This window comes from Manduca sexta, chromosome 20 (assembly GCF_014839805.1).
Source record: "Manduca sexta isolate Smith_Timp_Sample1 chromosome 20, JHU_Msex_v1.0, whole genome shotgun sequence".
In the NCBI taxonomy this organism is placed as follows: domain Eukaryota; kingdom Metazoa; phylum Arthropoda; class Insecta; order Lepidoptera; family Sphingidae; genus Manduca; species Manduca sexta.
Window position 1 is genome coordinate 5,624,841 of NC_051134.1, and position 21,868 is coordinate 5,646,708.

The 21,868-nt window shown below is 33.7% G+C and overlaps 3 protein-coding genes across 3 annotated transcripts; 2 read left to right on the top strand and 1 right to left on the bottom strand.

The window, feature by feature from the left end:
- The first annotated feature begins 2,552 nt into the window (after positions 1 to 2,552).
- On the top strand, positions 2,553 to 4,872 carry LOC115443507 (vacuolar protein sorting-associated protein 51 homolog). Its single transcript, XM_030168942.2, has one exon. The coding sequence runs from the start codon at positions 2,689 to 2,691 to the stop codon at positions 4,789 to 4,791; it is 2,103 nt and encodes a 700-aa protein (XP_030024802.2). The 5' UTR covers positions 2,553 to 2,688; the 3' UTR covers positions 4,792 to 4,872.
- A 730-nt stretch (positions 4,873 to 5,602) lies between these two features.
- On the bottom strand, positions 5,603 to 16,997 carry LOC115443508. Its single transcript, XM_030168943.2, has 5 exons — positions 16,833 to 16,997; positions 15,954 to 16,622; positions 15,112 to 15,175; positions 8,380 to 14,629; positions 5,603 to 8,246 (listed from the first exon to the last, which is right to left on the bottom strand). The coding sequence occupies exons 2-5, from the start codon at positions 16,604 to 16,606 to the stop codon at positions 7,807 to 7,809; spliced, it is 7,407 nt and encodes a 2,468-aa protein (XP_030024803.2). The 5' UTR covers positions 16,607 to 16,622; positions 16,833 to 16,997; the 3' UTR covers positions 5,603 to 7,806.
- Positions 16,998 to 17,397: 400 nt separating this feature from the next.
- Positions 17,398 to 20,201, top strand: LOC115443524. Its single transcript, XM_030168963.2, has 2 exons — positions 17,398 to 17,711; positions 17,976 to 20,201. The coding sequence occupies exons 1-2, from the start codon at positions 17,555 to 17,557 to the stop codon at positions 18,200 to 18,202; spliced, it is 384 nt and encodes a 127-aa protein (XP_030024823.1). The 5' UTR covers positions 17,398 to 17,554; the 3' UTR covers positions 18,203 to 20,201.
- The last annotated feature ends 1,667 nt before the right edge of the window (positions 20,202 to 21,868 follow it).

The window sequence follows — 21,868 nt, forward strand, 5'->3', positions numbered from 1 at the left end:
TACCTGAGTTTTGCATCAATCTGTATATGACGACTTAGGTATCGAACCAATAAATCGCAGATTCTCGCTTTTTAGCAAAGCGTTTATGTTCTGAAACAACATGAATATAATAATGATTCAAAATGACCTTGTTTCTATAGGTTTACTGATCCAAAAATATTATTCCAGGAAGTTATATTTTCGATACTTATTATCGCGCATTGAGTATTAAATGACGTATTTGTGTTTCCTCAAGTAAAAATAATATTTATGTAATATGATTTTCATGTCACACGACTGTTACATATACAGGGTGTGTAATATTTATCTGTACACCGGGTTTATTTAAATCAGATACCTTGTAAATATGTTTAAATATGACTGTTTTTGTGCATTTCACAAATTGTGCTTGACTGCTTGCGCATGTAGGTGTGATTTTTTGTTCACATTTTTTTATGTATTTAAGAATTAAATGGACACAAACTAGATTATCAATACATCTTACGTATGTACAGTAATTTTGTTTTAAATAAAATACTATAGAGTACAATCTTAAAAAGATAATTTATAAAAACGTATATAAATACGTATAAGTGAGTTTTTAAGGTTTGCAAGTAAAATAAAATACCTTTAAAAATAATGAATAATATATTATAAATTAGTTATGATTTTCGAGAATTTTCTAGTATCCGAATTTAGTTTATTTCACTTCATTTATGTTAACAATTATATTTTATCTAACTTGTAAATACTATTTTTACGTTAGTTTATTCGTGTATGGGATACCGTCATATTAATCCCAATTAACTAAGATAATAGCTTAATGGGTTCATTGCATTATTACTTTAATTTAGGTAATATAATAAGATAAAACTATAATTAATTATAAGAAAAGTCATTTAATTTTTTTTTCGATTTTATTCCATGTAGTTAACAGTTTTTTTTTTACCAAATCTTTGAGAATAGGTATATTTTTTTATATTTGATGTTTTCCTGTATACTGTATTGATATTAGCATTCCTAACTAAAATTCAAAAGTCCTATAGTAAGCAATTGTTTTACGAACTGTATTAGTTATTGTTATTAATGTGTATATAAATTAAGTACTGGCGTTTTTTTTAATTTTAAGAAAATATAGATTTTACATTCATTAATATGCAAGTTAAGATTGATTTACGTTTCTTTCAATGGTTGGTTAGTAAGTAAATTAAAAATAAAAACTTATTTGTTATAAAATTGGTATCGGTAAAAACCATTGAAAGTTTTATAAAAAAAAATATGTTACCCATATCATATTTTGTTTGTAGATGTTTCTCATATGTACTTTCGTAACAGGACTCGTTTATTTTTACAACTCCTTTTAAATTACGATACATTATTTTGAAGGTATTATAATTATTACCGCGGTAATGTCACAATACAAGAATGCATGTAGGCTGATAGTATGTGTTCAATTGTTACAAGTATTTGTAATAATTTTTTTTAGAAAGTAATTCAAATACACCCCGTGAGATGTCGCTATATTAAGTTTAGATGATAAGTTTTGGCGCCTGTGTACCACTATGTGGGTACGCTGGGGATGATAGCAGACGCATTGTATGCACGCAATATAATGCACAGAATTCTCCAATCTTTTTACTCAGATTTTATTTGTAAATAATTTGCACTTGGAATACTTGAATTCACGGAATCAATGGTGTTGGTCACGGCTGATACCACGTACTGAGCACAACACCCTACTTCCCTAAATACCTCAAGATCTGCAGGTAGTTCTTTGTGATAGCATTCGTGTAGTTCGTCTGCTATCATCAATTTTAATGTCTCAAGTGATCTAGTTTAAATGATACGTTTAAAGTTAGAGCTACACATCTTGTATTAATTGCTACCTGTTATATTGCTAAGAATAACGCTCAAAATGCTTTTTGTCATTGCTTACGAATGTGATTTTTGTACAATTGATCAAATGCAAGAAAACATAGTTATGTATTTATATAATACGATTTGCAGACAATGTAAGGAAGCAGTCCATTCTTTTATAAAATCAAAGTTGGTAATCTTCAATTCAGTTGAAAGATAGTTGAAGTACTAATGAATTACGAAACCTAATAGTAAAATATGGATCAAAATATTTTTTTACTCTGTCTGCAAGTTGTTTGAAAACGGACTATGTGTGCATATTATTTGTAGAGTATATATTTATCACGCCATGTAGATGTAAGACCAAAGAACAAAAATAAAAAGAAATGGTTTATAAAATCAAATAAAAATATTTTTCTTGCTATTTTTGTTATTTAGAAACATTGAATCACCACCAAGCTTAATAGCTACATAGCTACTCTACTACTCCCATCGACTACTTCGTAAGCTTACGAATTAAATGATGTCATGAGGAATAAAGTCGGTTAAAAAATAAATATATCAATATGATCTTCAGATCTTCGACCTTTCATCCAACAATGTAAAGCTACTGCGGGATGAGGGTAGCAAAAATACTTTTATGCTTAAAATAAAAAAATATATAAGTAACTGGAACGTAGTAGAAAAATAAGTTCATTGACATTTGACATGCTCTGACAGTAATGACACTGACAAGCTGAATTTTTCTTTTGTCAGCAATAATATATAAAATGTAAAGAGAAACATATTGCTTGTGAAAAAAATAAATAATATACCTCATCATCTCGAATATAATAAATAGGGAATACAAACATGGCACAATCAAAAGAGAATAGTGAGAATCCAATGGACATTGACGGAAGCAACTTTAACCCAGATACGTATTTAGATTGTTTACTAAAATGCGCGACTCTCAAGCAAGTTATGGACAAAGAAGCCGAAATAATAACACAAAGTCAGTTCTTACAATCAGAAATGCAGACTTTAGTCTACGAAAATTACAATAAATTTATATCTGCTACCGAAACTGTACGTAAAATGCGTACAGACTTCAAAATAATGCAGGAAGAAATGAATAAGTTAAGTGAAAATATGAACAAAATAACTTCATTTAGTGCTCAGATATCCGAATCCCTCAAAGATAGCGGTAACAATGTTAGAAGGCTATGTGGAACACGACAGCTCCTTGATAAACTGCAATTCTTGTTTCTTTTGCCTTCACAACTAAACAAAGCTATAGTGGAGGGCAGGTATGCCGACGCTGTTCACGATTACACGCATGCTCAGCGAGTCCTACAGAAGTATGGCAATCAACCCTCATTCCAAAGTATACAAACTGAATGCTCAGAAATAATATATGAACTGAAGAAAACCCTGCGGGACAGGTTGTTAAGTCCGGATACATCTGCCTCAGAGCTAGCAGAGAGTGTGGGGCTGTTGAGACAGTTGCAAGAAACTGACTCATCTTTACAGGACATATTCTTGAGCTGTGCTGAGAGCAGACTTGATAAGCATCTCCAAACACTTAGTGCTATGGTGGAGAGCACAGACATATTGGAGTGGGTAGAGAAATGTAACAACACACTGTTAGCAGACTTAGGCATTGTTGTGTCATGTTATCATGAGATGTTTCAACAAGATAATGTTAACATACCAGAATTTGCTGATAAAATAGTCTTGCAAGTATTCCATTTGTTTGAAGAAGTCATGAAAAGACCTGAAAATGTAGGCACTGAGATACTAATCCGAGGTTTAGATAAATTCTTTAGGAAATTGCAGGCCATGACTGAAATCATCTCAAGTGATTCTATGTCAGGTAAAGCAACTGATGTGGTCATACAGTGCATCAACCACAAAGCTACAATACAGTCCCAGTCAATACAGAATCAATTCAAAGATAGCTTGATGAAAGTCAGGCAGTCTTTAGCCAGCAAGGGGACAGAGAATACAGACTTGAAAGACATACTGAATTCACTTCAAGTCTACTTGCTGCAGAAAGTTCAAGCTTCTCTTTTAGATCTGATGGCATTTTTGCAGAATAATCTCTCATTTGGACTTAAGCCATGGTGTGCCAAAGCAGTTGCTGATACATGCTGGAAAGTCATATCTGAAACTATGGTCAACCTCTCAGATATGGTGAAGAAGATGGCTTGTGTCCAAACATCTAACAATAACATTCCCTTTGAGTTACTATTAGTATTGGCGAAATTGTGTTTAGAAATGCAAGAGAATGGAGTTACCACACTGCACACCCACCTGGTGAAATTGTTAGAAGAGTCAGCGCCGGGTTTGACCATGGAAAGCAAGGATACTAACAGTGTAATGGTACACTTGTCTACAGCTGCTCAGGCTGCTTTGGACTCGGAAGTAGTTTTCATTGGACAGACTGCAGCTCAGATGTTGCGGGTGTCCGTATTGGCGAGGGATTGGTTGCGGGCGCCAGAGCCGCGAGGACCGCGCGCTGTGTGCCGGCGAGTGGTGGAAACACTAGCCAGTGCAGACAGCGCTGCGTCACAGCTGTTCCCGACCAGCGTCAAACCTTCCAGCGATTCTAGTCGTAGAACGATTTGGTCGCGCGCTCCTTCCTCGTTTTCTCCCTTGAATAGAATATTCTCTGAGAGGATTGAAGTATTCAGTCCAGCTGGTGCCGACAGAGCAGCTCTTTCTAACGGCGCTTTAAAAGTAGCATTAAAAGCACTAGTGGAATGTGTGAGACTGCGGACATTTGGCAGACACGGCCTCCAGCAATTGCAAGTTGACGTACACTTTCTACAGCAAAGGCTGTCTTGCATGGGCAATGATGAGAGATTATTAAACGCACTCTTAGAAGACGCTCTCGCCTCCGCGCAGCTTCGATGCGTCGATCCTCAACTAATGGAGCCAAGTATTGTAGATATTATTTGTGAGAGAGGATAAACTCTAACATAATTTATGTATATATTTTAATACTTTGTGTATGTTATCTTTAGAGAATATTAAATTATGTCTATTAATAAACACCTGTATTTATTTACCTACACCTTTATCTATCATCCACCAAATACTTACATATAGCATTAACAATGCTACAATTTTAAAGTTCATCAGAGTGCAAGGTATCGAAACTTAGATACACAGTATATATACATAATATATACTATACATATTTACTCGCGCCTTTTATTGCCATAGATATAGGCAGTTAGTGCACCTACTTTTCTTTATGTGTATTCCGAGCATAGTATCGCCGTATAGGGCAGAAGTTCCAGTCAGGTTTATATATAATTAGTTGAAAAACCCAATATCATTTTATCCAGGAATCGAACCCGAAATATTAGCATATTATTATTAGATATTTTTTATTTTTAAATGAAAAACTGATTGAACTGTTGACCTAAACTATAAATTAATAGCTCACTGCAAAAACTATTTATTATGAGTAGGTGTGATTTTTCAATCCAAAATAAAACTTATTAAAAGGATAGATAAATACACATTAAATGTATGCATAAAAAAGGTTAATTGTATCAAACAAATGAAAAATCAGTCCAAAGAATCATTATTTCTAAATAAATTAGTCCAGTCAGTTAATCTACGTAGTTACTAATCTTCATTTGCACTCGCTCCATTTTATATTTCATTTTCATTAAATTCGTCAAAAATGTATACAAACATTACTTTGTGTTATACCTACTGTTTTTATATGAATAGATACATTATACATATATATTATATTAACAACTTCATCTGAATTTGAATTTTCTTTATTCATAGCACATCTATATCGAAGCTTGAACAAAACCTGAGTAAAACATTAAAATGTCGCGAGTTTATTCGAATACATATTTAACAAATTGAATAAAAATGAAATAAGTAAACCTGATTATAACAAATTGTCTAAAACTTATTTGTGCAAATGCTTTCCAACCACTTGACATTTTCTCATAGGTAGAAATCATAACTCGACAGTAGTTAATTCAATGAATCTGCAGATATTTAGTTTGTAATCCTTATTAGTTCATAATCAAATGTAATAAAGAAGACTTGGGTCAATAACTCGTTGATCTAAGAGAGGAGACTTGGTAATTCACAAGATTTGTTTAAAGCAAAGGAAATAATGGACAAGTCAGATCTCGATAGATTAGCTCACTAATTGTCGTTCAATATAAAAGTAATGAAAGAAATGTTTTTCTAAATTCTGGCAGATGAGAGTACAATGACGGTAGAATGGAATCTGAAATAAATATCTATAGTAAAATGATTTGAACAGACTATCAAGATGTAGATATTTTACCAGCGAAAGCCATTTCATGACTCGCACGAATGAATACATCGGAGAATTATTGTATTATAGAATGTATGGAACAATTATTTATTGCAAAAAGTCTTCTTAAAGGAGGATTAAAGAAAGCAACGGGCCAACTTTTAGACAATTTATTTATAATAACCCTTTTAAAAATTGCATTTTCATATTAAAAATAATGATATCATCTACATTATATATAAAATGTAATATGTTAAATGCTTCTAAAACATAAATCTCACGAGACGGTCTACTTTATTTTTTGTTTAGAAATTAATTACAATTGTTAGTCACGAGTAAGATAAACATTATTTAAAATTAAAAACAACATAATATATTATTACAAACAGAGAAAATTGATATATTTTGGTCCTAGTTCACTATAACTTGAGTAGCATTGTATGTTACTCGCAAGACTATGTTACCACCCATTACCATGGGCGGTGTACCGCACCTTTATTAAATTGATTCCATATAAATTACATTTGGTGTATCAAATAAAGTACTCCTAACAATTTAGCATCCGTAACTAGGGGCTAGCACGGAAAAACTGTTCAAAATGATCACGGGGGCAATCCTTGCAATGAAAGCGACGGAGCGATAGCTATTTCTTTTCATTCTATCCCCAAACAAAAATATATTAATTATATATAAATCTTTACAACGAAATTCGTATAATTTAATACAAAAAGGCTTCCGTGTATTGTCGAAACTTTATCTGATATAAATTTTGATATCGTCTCCTCGGCCCTCATTTGTACGCCCGTGCTCAGTCGTGAGTTATGTAATATTATTCTACTGTATTATAATAAATTTATCCAAATTCTGTTTTAATTATTTATAATATATATTTATAAACAACACCGATCAGAAATAACTGACCAGCTCATTTTTTTTTTATTATAGTATTTATTCCCTTATGTTAAAGATGAATCTGTCCTATAAGCCGTAAACGAACATTGTATGTACACAGGGGAAGCTCGTGAATTCATATATATGTTCTATATTACATTTGTTTAATTACATAAATCAACAACATTTCATTATGTTAAGCTCATAAAATTACTTTGACGATTACCTACAATCACAAAAGTAACATTCTAACATTTATATCATGGAAACGTTTAAAAATAGACATTTTGCGACTATCATCTTAAAGGTAACGATCTAAAACCGTAACAGAAGTATTTATGCATTTATTGCTATCATAATGGTGATTTCATAATATATTTATTTATGATTTAAATGAATTGCACTGTGCTAAACAATCTATAAGATGTTACCGAACATAAACATGCACCTAACTCTAATGTTAACATAAATATCGCTCTTACACATACATATAAACCTATAATCTAGAACAAATTGACAAAATATACTTATAACATTAATTCCCATTTACATATAGACAAGATCAACGCCTTACCGACTCGCTCCACAAAAATATTTCTTTATCATCCGACGCCATAAATTTACCAAAATTGTAAAAATATTTCTATGATACAATGGTCCGTCTGTTGCGTTATCATGAGCGTGTGATGCGCGATATCATCTATAGCTAGCGGCTTACGCTACGTTTACTTCATGCCAGGAAATCAGTCCAAACGTGTTGACGGCCTTGGTCCTTCTCAACCAAGGGCTTTGCCTTTTCATATTTTTGATTTCTGCATTGGTTTCTTCCCCTTGTCCGGTATGGCGGTCGTCCTGGTGGCGATACTCCTCCTACCTTTCGCATTCGGGGCGTTTGATGTTTTAGGTTCAACCTTTTCGACAGGCTTAATCGATTTGCGAGTGTCTGTTGGTGTTTTGGCATCGGTTTTAACGCTCGACTTCCTTGTTGTGACGGTTGACTTAGTGTTTGAAGTGCTGGTGTCACTTCTGACGCTGGACTTTCGCGAGCCGACAGTCTGTTTGGGCTTGTCGATATTTTTGGGCGGCGGTTTGATGGCGGGCTTGGCGACGTCGGGCGGCGGAGACCTCCTCTTGCGTATCCGCGGCGGTGTGTGCGCCAGGCTGGTGTGGCGCGACAGCAGCGCCGCGCTGCTGAATAACTGCCCACAGTCGCACCGATGGCCCACTTCCGTTGTACCTGATAACAACATGATAACTAACTTTAATAAGATTTAATAAAAGTGAGGACAAAAGAATTTCTTGCGTTTCAACATAATACTGTCTAGTTAAATTAAACTGAAAAACTGAATAAGAAACATAATAACACTCACGTCTTTTGACTGGTTTAGGCGGCGAGGCAGCTTCCTTGTGTCGGATTCCAGCAGACTTCCCCAAGGATTTCCGCTTGGCGATACCACTTAATGTTTTTCTTTTTTCCGTCAAAGATTTTCTTTGCGGCTTCCTCTCGAGCTCTCTGGATGAACGTTCTCTTAGTGTTGTCCTCTCTGGTGTTTGTTTGGGGAAAGAGTATTTGACGTCGCTATCGTCCGAGTCTGTCGAAGGCACTGGCTCTAGTTTAGGAGGCTTTGCAGGATTTCTCATAACCGATGTTGTCACTTTCGGTTCAATAGGTTTTGGCTTTAGACGTGGTATTTTAGGTGGATGCTGTAGTGAAGTTCTTCTTTTGATTAAATCCTTAGAGTTCGGTCGTTCGATCTGAAGAGAATTCCGTTTCTTAGCACGAACCTTCATAAATACCTTGCCTTCTGAAGTGTCGTCAGCTTTGAAATTAGGGTTGAGCATGTAACGAACTTCGTCGTCGTCGCTCGTTTCCATTGGAGATTTGTCTGTTTCTGTTGGGGCTGGAGTACTAAGCTTTTGTCGCTTTATAGCAGTTGCTATAACCTTGCTTTTGGCAGGCGTTTTCTTTTTAGGCACATCTTGGACTTTTTCCACTTCCTTTTGACTTTCCTTTTCCTCACTTTTCATTTTGACTTCTATAATTTCAGAAGGCACTTCAACTTTAGTGGTTGTGTATTTAGGAGTAGGGTTCTTAATTTCTTCCTCCTCTTCTGGTATTTCTTGGTCTTTGACGGCAATCTCTTTTACTTCCGCCGGGGGCGGATTTTCAATAATTTCTATTATATTTATGTTTTCTGCTGGTAATGGCGCATCTACTTTCTCTTTCTCATCATCTTTGTCCAGATTAATAACTTTTACTTCCTCAGAAATTATTTCAGGTTCATCATTATCTTCAAATTTACTCTCTTCTGACTTTGCAGTTTCGTCCATATCAAGTGTCTCGCCGTCTTCCAATATAGGTTTCGGCTGTTTTGATTGCCGCTTTTTTCTTTGACAAATAATATGATGTTTATTCAGAGAATGCTCATTAGGGAATACCATATAACAGAGTGGACATTCGTGTATAATGTCCTTTGTGGACAATGAACTCTTCACACTTTTGTCATCTGATTTTTCGGAGCTTGTTTCAAGATGTTGCTCTTTATGCTCTATTAAATGATGTAACTTCCTGAAAGTTTTCTTACATATATCACACTGAGGTGGCGGTGTTATTTTTTCAACCACCGTCGGTACAGTAGTAGCAATCTTCTGTCGGTTGATTCCATCATGGGTCTCCCTGTGTTCAACTAAGTGATGCAGCTTTCTAAATGATTTGTCACATGGCTCACATCTAAAGCCCGCGCTCGGATCATCATTTTGTTTTGAATTTTCCTCTTTTTCAGATTTAGTTTCCTCTTGTTCCGATGAACTTTTCCTCGATAGCCTCGATGAAACTGTTGGCACATTATGGATGGATCGATGTTGCGCCAGATGATGCAGTTTTCTAAATTCTTTCTTACAAACTTCACAACTGAGAACGGATTTCGACGGTTGGCTATTTTTTTCCGTTTTCTTAGCATCTTCTTTCTTATGCTGTAATTTATGATTTGCTAAATAAGACAGTTGCCTGAAAGTTTTCCCACAGAATTCACACACAAGATTGTTTACGATTCTATTGTGAATTTTAGTCTTTGATAATTTTCTAGACTCGTGATGTTTTCTATCATCTTCTTTTTCGGATTTATCTTTGACAGGCGTGTCTTCGATAACAATAATATCTTCTTTATCAGTATCAGATTTGATACTAGAATCTTTGGATCTTCGTTTCTTTGGGGTGTATTTCTTTATGTCTTTTGATATTTCGTCATCAATATCCATGTCTTCTGACTTCGAGTCAGACTCCTGTGATTGTCTGACCCGCCTTACGCTCCTTTTTTCTGCATCAGAACGGTTCGGCGATGGTCCAGTGCAGTGTTTCACATGTTTGAAAACTACATTTTCAGATCTAAATAATTTATTGCATATAGGGCACACAATGTTTTCATTTATTTTTCCCATTGTCCAATTCTCTTTGACAATTTCTTCATCAGAAGTCTCTTCTTCTTCTGTCGTCGTATCACGTTTGGTTAGTTTAGCATCAATCAGTCGGGGTTTCTTTTGAGGGGTGGGGACTTTAACCTTCTCTACAGCACCTTCGGGTAGAGGGTATTTTCTTGGCCGACCTCTTCCCCTTTTAACAGGTGTACTAGGCTGGCTTTCGGTATTTGTATCGATACTTGTATTCATGGATTCAGATTGATTTTCTAAAAGCTCAGCAGCTTTGACTAAATTATCTAATGCCGTGACGGTATCTTTACTTCCTATATTGTCATTTCGGTATATAGGCTCCTTTACAGGATTTTTCAGGACTTCTGGTTGTTTAGGCACCTTATCTTCTACAATTGGAGTGCGGCCAAGTAAGTATGACTTTTTATGAATTACATTTTTCGCGGCTTTGTCAGTACGAGCGTCTTCCGTTTTTCTTTTCTTTTTGGGGGAAACTTCAATTCCTAAATCTCCTGGCTCAATCAGTTCTAATTCCGGGGCCTCTACTGGAGTTAAAACTTGTTTTCTCTGATGTTTGGTTTTAGGCTTTGAATCATCCTGTAATTTGTCATCAATTGTGTCGACCATTTCATTGTCTAATGAATCGCTAGTGTTTACGGAATCTAATTCTAGAACATTTTTCTTAGCAGGAGACAAGTTTTGACCCTGCACATTCAACTTGCTTGCTATAAATTCTGGATTCGCATCCACATAAACTACTTTGACAGGTTTATCTTCAATCACTGTTATTGGACCCTCTAAATGGCGTTTCGCAGTTAATGCTGACTGATAAGCTATTTGTAGTTTAGACTGATAATTCTTATTGGAAGGGTCATCATTGGAGGAGACTACTTTTGGCGCCAACTGAAGTTTACTTGTATTTGTATTCTGGCGTACAGTTTGTGTTTTTGGAGCCAGTTTTGGGGTAGTTTCGACACCCGACAGTTCATTTTTGAGATTGGTTTTTACAATATCCTTTTCCACTACCGTTTGAATAACATTGTGCTGCTCTTTCCCGTCAAAATTCATAGTAATACAGTTTTCGTACGTTACCGAATTTCGTCTCGCAAATTTATCAAAATCATTTTCTGTTATAATGGTTTCTTTTTTAGGAGGTTCAACATTAATTTTAGAATCAGAGTCGACAGTCCCTATTTTTTCTTTAAGAGCAAGATTAGACGGAATAACTTTCTTAGCCATTTCTGTATCACCCGTGACGGGCTCATGTTCTAATATTTCTTCTTCCGAATCAACATCTACTGAACTTTCTTTCACTTTAGGTGGATTCTTACTGGAAAATGGTAAGAGATTCGGTATTTTTGTTCCTTTGTTTTCTATGGGTTTTTCCTTATCCCCCTTGTTGTAATTTTTAAAAGGCGGGTTGTGTGGTCGAGGTAACTCGTGTGGCGGTCTCTCTATAAATGGGATTCCGTGCAACTCATTCATTTTCATTTCAATCGCATATAAAGTTGTGGGTGAGACAGCACTAGGTTGACTAGTAAATGCATCGGCATTTCGTTGTACATTAGAATCTTTAGCCGAAGTAGATTTACCCTCAACTGCATGAAGTTTGATTGGATATACTTTATTTATCATACCTTCTACGGTTTTATCTATCAAGTCTTGAGCATTAAGTGCTTTCCTTTGCACTACTTCTTTTTTAGCAGCTGTAACAGTGCTTGGTGTCACAACTGGAGTCACTATTGGCACAACTGGAGGTTTACTGACAATTTCTTGCCTGGCAACTTTTTTAGTAACATCTTTATTTTTTGATTCTGTTGAATCTACTTTTACAGGAATTTTACTATCTAGGCTAACGTTGTGCATTACAGGTTCTTGAGCAACAGTTATATGTTTGTTAGTAAACACATTCTCATTTTTAATATTAATTTTCGTGGACTCTTGGGCTTTTGATGCAGCATTATTAGACTGTCTTTGACTATCAATTTTCTTTAAGACATCACGTCGATTTAAATCATTCGAATTTTTTATTGGTTTACTGTTTGAAACATTTACGGGTACTTTGGCTTCTTTTATTTTGTTTAAAAACTCTTGTCTATTAGCCTCTGTCCATTTACCAAATGGGACAGCAGAATTATTATTATTAGTAGGTTTTGTATCTACATGGGGGCTTACTTTAGAAATTCCCTTTTTGCCGTCAGATGTTTCATTTTTTACATTAGATGATGCGGTAGTTTTATTAAGAGTTATATTTGTCTTGGGAGCAGTTGGCACAATCTTGCTGCTATTACTAGTATTCTCCGTTTTTAATTTCATCTCAGCATTATTATTAGCAACAGTTTGTTTACTGTCAGCCTCCAAAGGCACCTTCATTTCTTTTGTCGTGTCTATAGCCACATTTCTTTGTAAAAAAATATTTGAACGACTTGCTTCTTGACTATCCTCTGCTTTACTAGTTATTAGCTTTTCTATAACAGCTTTTGAATTTTGATTTATTTCATTCTGTTTATTGACTTGTACTTCTTTAGGTATGTTTAAGTTAAGTTGTTTTATATCTGGAACTGTATCAGTATGTTTTTCTTGAGATATTGTAATTCGTGTTTCTTTAACATCTTTGACTTCAGAATCAACATCTTTTAATTTATTTTTATCATTTTTAAATTTATTTTTATCATCATATGTGGTCGTGGGTTTAACATCCTCTGTGCTCATTAACTGGTTTTCCACACTTTTCTCACATACCAGGGATTTGTTCACTACAATATCAACTTTATTTATTATTTCTACTGCCGTAATTTCCTGTTTTTCTGCTTTGGTAGTAGTCGAATTTTCCTCTTGTATTTTATCATTGATTTCCTTTTTAATATCTTCAGTAGCCACCTTTTCATTTTTTATACATTTTCCATCATTGACTTCCGTAACATCACTAACATTCTTTTCTTTTAAACTGCCTAACTGTTCGGCCATTTTAGGGTTAATCTGCTCTTTATCAGATACCATTTGAGGCTGTTCTTCCACACAAGCTTTCTCCGTATTACTATTAAAATTTTCTGTTGTATCAATAGGGCGATCTGGTACCACTGTCGAAGTTTTCGCAACTTTAGCTTCCTCTTTATTTTCTTTAATAATATTTACTATAATGTCATCTTTTATTTCTTGTTGAGCATCACATTTCTCAGACATTATTTTAGTGGTTGTAAGTGATGTAGCCTGTGCTTCCTCGGTTTTTGACAAACTTGATGTCATTGGTGCAAATCCACTGTTTTCTTGGATATCAGTCAACTTTTTATTATCTTCTATTTCATTTTTCTCATGAGATATAATTTTCGATGAGTCAGGTGCCTCAACATTTAGCTCTTTGTTTTCTTGTATATTTTTTTCTTCAATACTAAGTTTAGGCTCTGGCAAATTCAACAATTTTTTTACATTGTTTTCTTCAAATGTATTATTACAATCAAGGGTTAATCCTTTATCTTCAGGTAAATCATCTGTTACAAGAACTAAGTTATCTTCTTCAGTTTCATTATCAATAATAATGTCAGCACTTTCCACAACACATTCTGGTGTTTTAATTTGATTGGTTTCTTGTTTTTCATTTGGAATAGCGCCATTGCTTTTGTCAACTTGTTCCATAATCATATCAGTCTTGTCAGGCTCAAGCTCTGTTGTCTCACCTTCCTTATGTTGTGGCTCCCTATCTTCTAAAGTGGTTTCTTCTTTATCAATAATAGATATATCAATTTCCTTAATATCTTCACTGGAATCTTTAATTTTACTAGGCGTTTCATTGTGTTTCTGTTTGCCACTATCAGTGTGAACTTCAATAGTTTTCTTTATATTATCTGAATGTCTGCTTGGTTGTAACTGCATGTCCACCATAGTTTTTGTAAGTGGTATGCCCTCTTTGTTAGGTGTTGAGTGATATGTCATAGGTGTGAAAGAGCCAATAACAGGAGATTTGCGTGATTCACTGAATTTCATCATTTTCCCATTCAAGTTAACTTCTGATTTGGAATCAGATACATCTTTGACTTCACTTTCCACTTCGCTTGCAGTCAATACAATCTCTTTTTGTGGAGTTTTATTTATTCTATCAGCAACTTTGTTGCTTGATGGTTCATTTATAACTTTATTTATATCTTTGATAGGCACATGTGATGTGTTCTTATCAATTGATTTCCCTTCTTTTACAGGCTGAAAATAAATTAATAAATAATTATATGTACAAAACCCATACACATATACAAATGACACAAGTATAATGATTTCTTATGTTTACGCGAATGTTAGACATTGAAATAAAAACAATTTAACGGATTTTATAGCGGTTTTTTATATTATTATTTTTTCCCGACGTTTCGAAGACTTTGCAGCCTTCATGGTCACAGGAGGAGTGAGATTTTGTTCATCCGTAAAGTCAAAGTTACAATATCTACCTACATTTTTCAAATATATAACTTTTTTAAATTTTAGCTGTTGACAGTCCGATCTATGCAGAATGAGCTCACAGTGTCTTATTTTTAATAATATAAAAACCGCGATAAAATTCGTTAAATAGTTTTTATTTCAATGACACAAGTATTTTTGTTTTTTTATAAACTATTTATATTAACAATAAAACATTAATTATTATTAAAATGCTTAGAAATTTATACCATATTATTCAAAACACTCACCACTTCTTTTGGTACTTCTATCTCTATCTCTTCATACACTTCTAGATTTCCCTCAGTGTTCTCTCTGCAATAAAAGGGTGTTATTTTATATAAAAATGCATTACTTTTAAAAGAGATTTTATAAGAAACAGATAACAGAATACCGTGCATCTTAAATTAGCATACCACATAAATTTAGCAGAAAAAAAGAATTAAAATATACAAGTAGGTCAATGGATATTCCTAATTATAAGTACAACATACTGCAGTTTCTAAATAAGTTTTAAATTTGTACACAGCTGAAATAACTAATTAGAAACTTATTAAGATAACTGGATATAAATATTTTAAGAATCTATTATTATGTAAACAAGTCATTAATTACATTCTACAGAACTCAATTGCAAATATTTATTACATAACTGTAGTATAGTTTCCATTATTGAACATTTGTTAAATAAAGTATTAAAGCACCAGCTTTCCTTATGAACAATTTGTTGAAAAAATTACAATTTACTAAATTTGAACTTTGACATTCTATATTTAGAACATATTGTTACTCATAACAAGGAAGTCAGAAATGAAAGCTCTAATTCTCTACTAATCCAGCTTTTATTTGTACAAAATACTAAAAAAATGCAACTTGTTTTCAGGTACTAATGTGATAAAATTTTACCAAAACCTGTATGAACAGTTATTGAGAATAAAAATATATTTAATAGTCTGTTGCAATTTAAAAATATCTTAAAAGTTTTTTTTCATATTACTAATAAAGTAAATGTAGTACAATAATCATTGAACATAATTCCAATAATACAGTTTATTGTATAATATTTTTTTTCACGTAATTGTAATATACTTACCGCACTTTGAGAAACTTGAAACTGGGCTGTTGTTGGTCGTCATCAATGATCTGAACGGCTGCCAGTTCCTCTTGACCCTCTTTTCTGTATAAATATAATCCATTACCAATATCTATAGCGTCAACATTTTTACCATCAATCTGTAGCACCACTTCTGTATCTTTACTAGCTATGTCTGTCTCCACATCCATCACAGTTGGTTCTGTTATATTATCAGTTGGCTCAATCTGCTTTAATTCGGGGCTGGACTTATTGTCAAGCTCTACATTGTCATCAATAACAAGCTCATCACCATCATATGAATTATCATTGTCATCAAATATATCCACACCGCCCGACAGAATGTTTGCTGCCTCTATTTGTTTACCAATTTTGTAGCTATCTAATCTATCATTTTTCTTAGTGATGGGCGACAGTTCTGATATCAACTCGTCCGCGTCAGTGATGGTCCTCTCGGGGTCGCCGCTGGCGGACGCCAACGACACGTCCTTTATCGGCGATATATCGAACGTCGAGTCAACTTCTGAGAGAGAAAAGTATTTGGAGGAGCTCTCGTTGGCGGTAATGAAGGCTTCGCTGGGCGGCGACGTGGTGTCGAGCGTGGAGTCGCCGGAGCCCCCCGCCGCACCGCGCAACTGATTCAGCCTATCCATTACCACATTTCATTTGCTGCCAAAACAGGAAAACAACATTAACTTGCATAAGTATGCGGATCACTCATAAATGCAATGTTGTGCTCGGAAGAAAGCCGATGAAAACATTTGAAGGTTGGAACATTAATTAGCACCTAGGTCAATAGCAAAGAACAGTGAAACTTTTAGAACAAACGATAATGATACCGTGACACTTATGAAAAATATACAACAAATCACAACATACCAGGTTGACATTTATCAAAATAACCTCCAGATAAAACCTCTGAATATATTTTTCTATTAGAATTTCTCTTAGAAGTTACAGTATATTATTTATAACAATTTTGATATAAAACACAACACATCAAATAGTAAAGATGGACGCCAAATAGCGATGTTGCCGTTATTTTGCATGTCATTACGACGATAAAAAAATATCTGAAAATGATAAATAAATTGCAATTTCAATTTTATGAATACTATGAATATCAATTTATACCTCTTGCAAAATTCATTTCGCGTACATATTTACTAAATAAATAAAAATAATTCACGCTATTAAGATAATAAAATTTACCAACCAAAAATTATATATATATTGGTGTGTTTATAAAGGTAGCTATAATTTTCTATAAATACGAAACAATATTTAGTAGGTTCGCTTATTCATGGCAGATTATAAAATATTTAGCTATAATCAATGCCGGAATAGCGATTTCCTTTTTATTAGCTAAATTTTAATAGAATTTACCTAAAAAATGTTTTGCCTTTGCATTTCGCTTGTGGCCTGTCGGCTGTCATTTGTCAAAATGAAATTGATTTGTCTCTGGAATACACTTCGTTATTTTGAAAAGTTTAAATGTCAATTTGCGCTTCAAACTGTACGGATTTGTTGCTATTTTTTTAAAGATTTACTACCTGGTATTTAAAAGGTAAAAACAAGCGGTCATTCAAAAAAAAATAGTAATGGCACCGAGGGATAGTATACCCAAACCGATCCCGAAAGTGCAACGTGTTGTTGTTAAAGCAAATACAACCAAAGGCAAATCATCGCCTATAATAAAAAAAAACATGTCGACCGTTAAAAAGACGACGGAGAAAATCCCGAAAATACCTCTAAAACGTAAGAATATGTTATTATCTACTACCATTGTTGCAGATTGTTACATCTTTTATTATTTGACTTTTTAATCTGTTCATAAGATTATTCCTTCCTAGATTGTGTCATTTTACCGCTGTATTATCTCAGCTCATAAGTGATTAGATCTTGTTGCATATGTTTTGTCAGATGTTTTTTAAGTGTACATTTAGTAACTAAGGTTTCTCTCAAGGAAAAGGGAGGTCAAAAACTAATATATAATAAAAATATTTTTGTTTTAAATTTCAGTTAATAACACAACTACAGAGTCGAGACAACGTACAGCTACTGTCCCTAAAGTGTCTACACCAAAGACAAAAGACAAGACAGCATCAATGCCTGGTAGTGTCACTAAAAGTGTAAAAAAATCAACATGGAAGCGTAGACCCAAACCAGCACATTCTGGAGTTCCTGTCCCGGAGAAGATGAAGAGGATACTTGAAAGGCAGCTTCAGGATATGGATAGTAGCTTATAAACTTAATAACTTCAGAAAGTATGCCATACTCTGGCTGTGTATTTTTAATTTTAGTTCAGAAAGGCAGGGAATTGAGAATTGAGGTTTTATGTGATCAAATAGTTGGTTAAAGAACATTTTATAAACATACAACTGCAGCTATTCCAGGCGTCTCACTGGTATATTTGTTTATTTGATAAAGAATAGATAAATTATTGACAATTCTATTTCACAAATGTATCCGTAGTTTATTTTAAAATATTCATGATTTTGATCGATCACAAGTATGTACCAGTTTTAGTGTAGGGTGGGATTGGCAGTACCCCGGACCGCTGTGGGCTTATAGTGGGAGTCATACAATCTAAGTTAAAATTTTAAGACATTAAAACATTCAAAGACATTTGCCACACAGGAAAGTTGTGCTTATTTTGCACTTTGGGGCACCAGAATTCCTATCATGGCCCTGCCTATCATTTTATCATTTTAGGTATGCAAATTAAATATGAAGAAAAATAGTAAATATTTAATTTTCATTTTAAAACATAAATAACAATGTATACTAAGCACAGAGACTTAACTGACTTAAATCCTGAAACTAGAAACATAATATGACATATTCCATTTGTGGCAAAACTATACTTCATATAAAGTACTTTTGAGAAATTTTGTAAGACTTAAATGCTAGTTTTATAGTTGTTTTCAATGTTTGTAGTTATATACAGGTTGTTGCAGGAAGATTTAAAAACAAATTATTATTGCAACATCCAGGTTATTTGGGAATTAGATTAGATTTGTAATATTCATCTTGTTGTTTCATACAATAATCCTTTAGTACAATTAAATACATACAACATAAATTTGATTTAAGAATCATGGTTTTCTACAGATTTTGTATTGTAATTCTTTTTAAGTATTCCTGTAAGGTTTTTACTGCTTGCTACGATAATGTCTTCCACTGAAAAAGTACAAAATAGTTCAATAAATTATTAAAATAAAAAATGGTTCTGGTAGATTTTCTGTCAGTTTGTATATTTAATTACATTATGTAACATATTCGTCATATTCCACATAAAATTGAACAAAAACGAGTATACCTTTAGTATAATTATATTTTCAAAAAATATGCATCATTATCATATGAACAAAAATTGCATGCACTTTATTTGAAAAATCTTACACTATGCTATGTTTAGTGTGAAGATTTCGTTTTTGATACAAATACAAAAATATATTATGTTTTCATTTTAATTCTGTCCACCATATATTGAATTAATCTGTGCCAAATGTATGTAAATTCTTAATATTTTATTAAGGACCTGATAGTGTACCACCTATTGTAGTTTTACTATTTTAGAATTAAGACAATACTTGACAATTTGTTAGGTAAATACTTATTTAAATACTGGTGTTTCAAAAAGGCTCAATTTTTGATGCATAGTCAGTAAAATTTATTTGATAATATTTTGTAACATAAATCAGATGTGAAGTAAATATCGAGACAATTTTTTGTTACACCTGTATAATTAAATTACATTAAAAATATTGATAATGCCATATTCACATAACTAGGGTAAGATTTTCGCAATTATATTATTTTTGTATGTTCTATCTATTATTGTATTCTTACATTATGATTATAATTATTATTACTTATAGACTACAGTATCACTATGTGTGATTACTATTTTGATAATCTGACAATTTCGTTTTATTCTCATAGAATAAAGGGTTCATATGTTACAAAGCAGCATAAAAATGTAAGTTATAATATTATGATATCTTGTTTATAACATTTTTTTCATGGGATATTAGCTTTTAATTAATTACTGAGTTCTTAATGACACTTCATAGATTTTTTACAATTATTGTACTTTAAGATTTTCAAACGTCATATAATTTGTATTTTATTAAAGTAATTCGTCATTATTAGATAATTCATAAAAAGGATTTTAGTTTTAGAACATTCATGCCAAAATACTAGGGGTTAATTTAAATAATAAAATAAAAATCATATTTTTTTTTTCATTTTTTATTGAAATAATATTCCCCAAAGTAAGTTTCATGCTTATAGTCCATTTCCTAATGGCCAAGATTTTCCTGGAAACCGGAATATCCCCAACACACCCACCTCCCATTAAATAATAATAATAATATCAGTCCTGTATTATATACTTGCCCACTGCTGAGCACGGGCCTCCTCTACTACTGAGAGGGATTAGGCCTTCGTCCACCACGCTGGCCTAGTGCGGATTGATAGACTTCACACACTTTCGAAATTCCTATAGAGAACTTCTCAGATGTGCAGGTTTCCTCACGATGTTTTCCTTCACCGTTAAAGCGAACGATAAATTCACAAAGAATACACACATGATTTTAGAAATGTCAGAGGTGTGTGTCCTTTGGATTTGAACCTGCGGACATTCGTCTTGGCAGTCCGTTCCACACCCAACTAGGCTATCTAAGCTTCACCTCCCATTCCTCTCACCTTATTGCACATTCTTATCCTATTACGCTCGCAGCGCACCCATGGCTTTTCTTTAGTCAGTGTTTATAGGCGCTAGAGCAGTGTCAAAATAATATTATTATAATTCTCTTTGAATAATATGTTACGCGCCTTTATCCTACCCGATGACATCGGGCGTTTCCGGAAGTATTCGGCTGCTCGGGCAGCCTGGCAGAAGAGAAGATAATATGTCACGCGACGACTATTCTATTATTCTCTCTGGTTGGAAGTTGTAAAAAAATGTCTAAAATTGTATTCTGTAATTATTTTTGCTAATATAATGTTTACTGTAAAAAGAGCGTTTAACAAATATTTAAGACCAGAAGTTCTCTTAAGACCATCCCCCGAGCAAACGGCCTTGAGCGTTTATTCCATACATTTCTGGCTCGTGAGTTATGGCGGCAATATGGAAATGATGTATTTAGGAGATGTACGGACTCAACAATTTTAGCGGCATTTTTATTATGCACTAACTTTTGCCCACGGTTCCGCCCGCGTGATAAAGATTTTCCGGACTAAAGTTATCCGTTATTAAAGTCACTCTATATATTTTCCTGGGATAAAAAGTTGCCTATGTTCTTCCCAGGGTCGCAAACTATTCTATACCAAATTTCATCTAAATCCGTTGGGTAATTTTTCAGTTTACCGCGTCATATACGCATACAGATGCAGCGAGGGACTTTGTTTTTTATTTCCTAAAAATTTTTAAGAGGAACAATTAATTCTGTCATTCATATTTTCAAAACTTTAACTTACTAACTTTAACCGTTTACTTAGCGCGCGCAACAGAAACTCTCAAAAGTAATATTTTTGATCCCGTTTTTGCACTTTTTTTTATTACTGCTCCGCTCCCGCTGGCCATAGCGTGATGATTTACACGCTATATCCTTTCCGCGATAAATGGGCTATCCAACACTTAAATAATTTTTCAATTCCAACCGGTAGTTCCTGAGATTACCGCGTTCAAAAAAACAAACAAACTCTTCAGCTTTATATAATAGCATAGATTTAATGACAATACCCATATAATAAAAAGTTTGAAATTACAATCCTGCCTGAACCTGAAACGATCCTGGCCTGAACGATCTATTGCCGTATTTGGCACATTTGCTCATTTGCTAACCGATGCACTAAAAACTGTCTTGGATGCGTAGTTGTGTTGTGTGCGCGGCACTACACTGCTT

Coding starts and splice junctions, on each gene's coding strand:
- LOC115443507 (XM_030168942.2), top strand. CDS start 2,689: ATGGCACAATCAAAAGAGAATAGTGAGAATCCAATGGACATTGACGGA.
- LOC115443508 (XM_030168943.2), bottom strand. CDS start 16,606: ATGGATAGGCTGAATCAGTTGCGCGGTGCGGCGGGGGGCTCCGGCGAC. Junction 15,176..15,953: donor TTCAAGTTTCTCAAAGTGCG/GTAAGTATATTA, acceptor CTTTTATTGCAG/AGAGAACACTGAGGGAAATC. Junction 8,247..8,379: donor GCCTAAACCAGTCAAAAGAC/GTGAGTGTTATT, acceptor TGTTGTTATCAG/GTACAACGGAAGTGGGCCAT.
- LOC115443524 (XM_030168963.2), top strand. CDS start 17,555: ATGGCACCGAGGGATAGTATACCCAAACCGATCCCGAAAGTGCAACGT. Junction 17,712..17,975: donor CCCGAAAATACCTCTAAAAC/GTAAGAATATGT, acceptor TTTAAATTTCAG/TTAATAACACAACTACAGAG.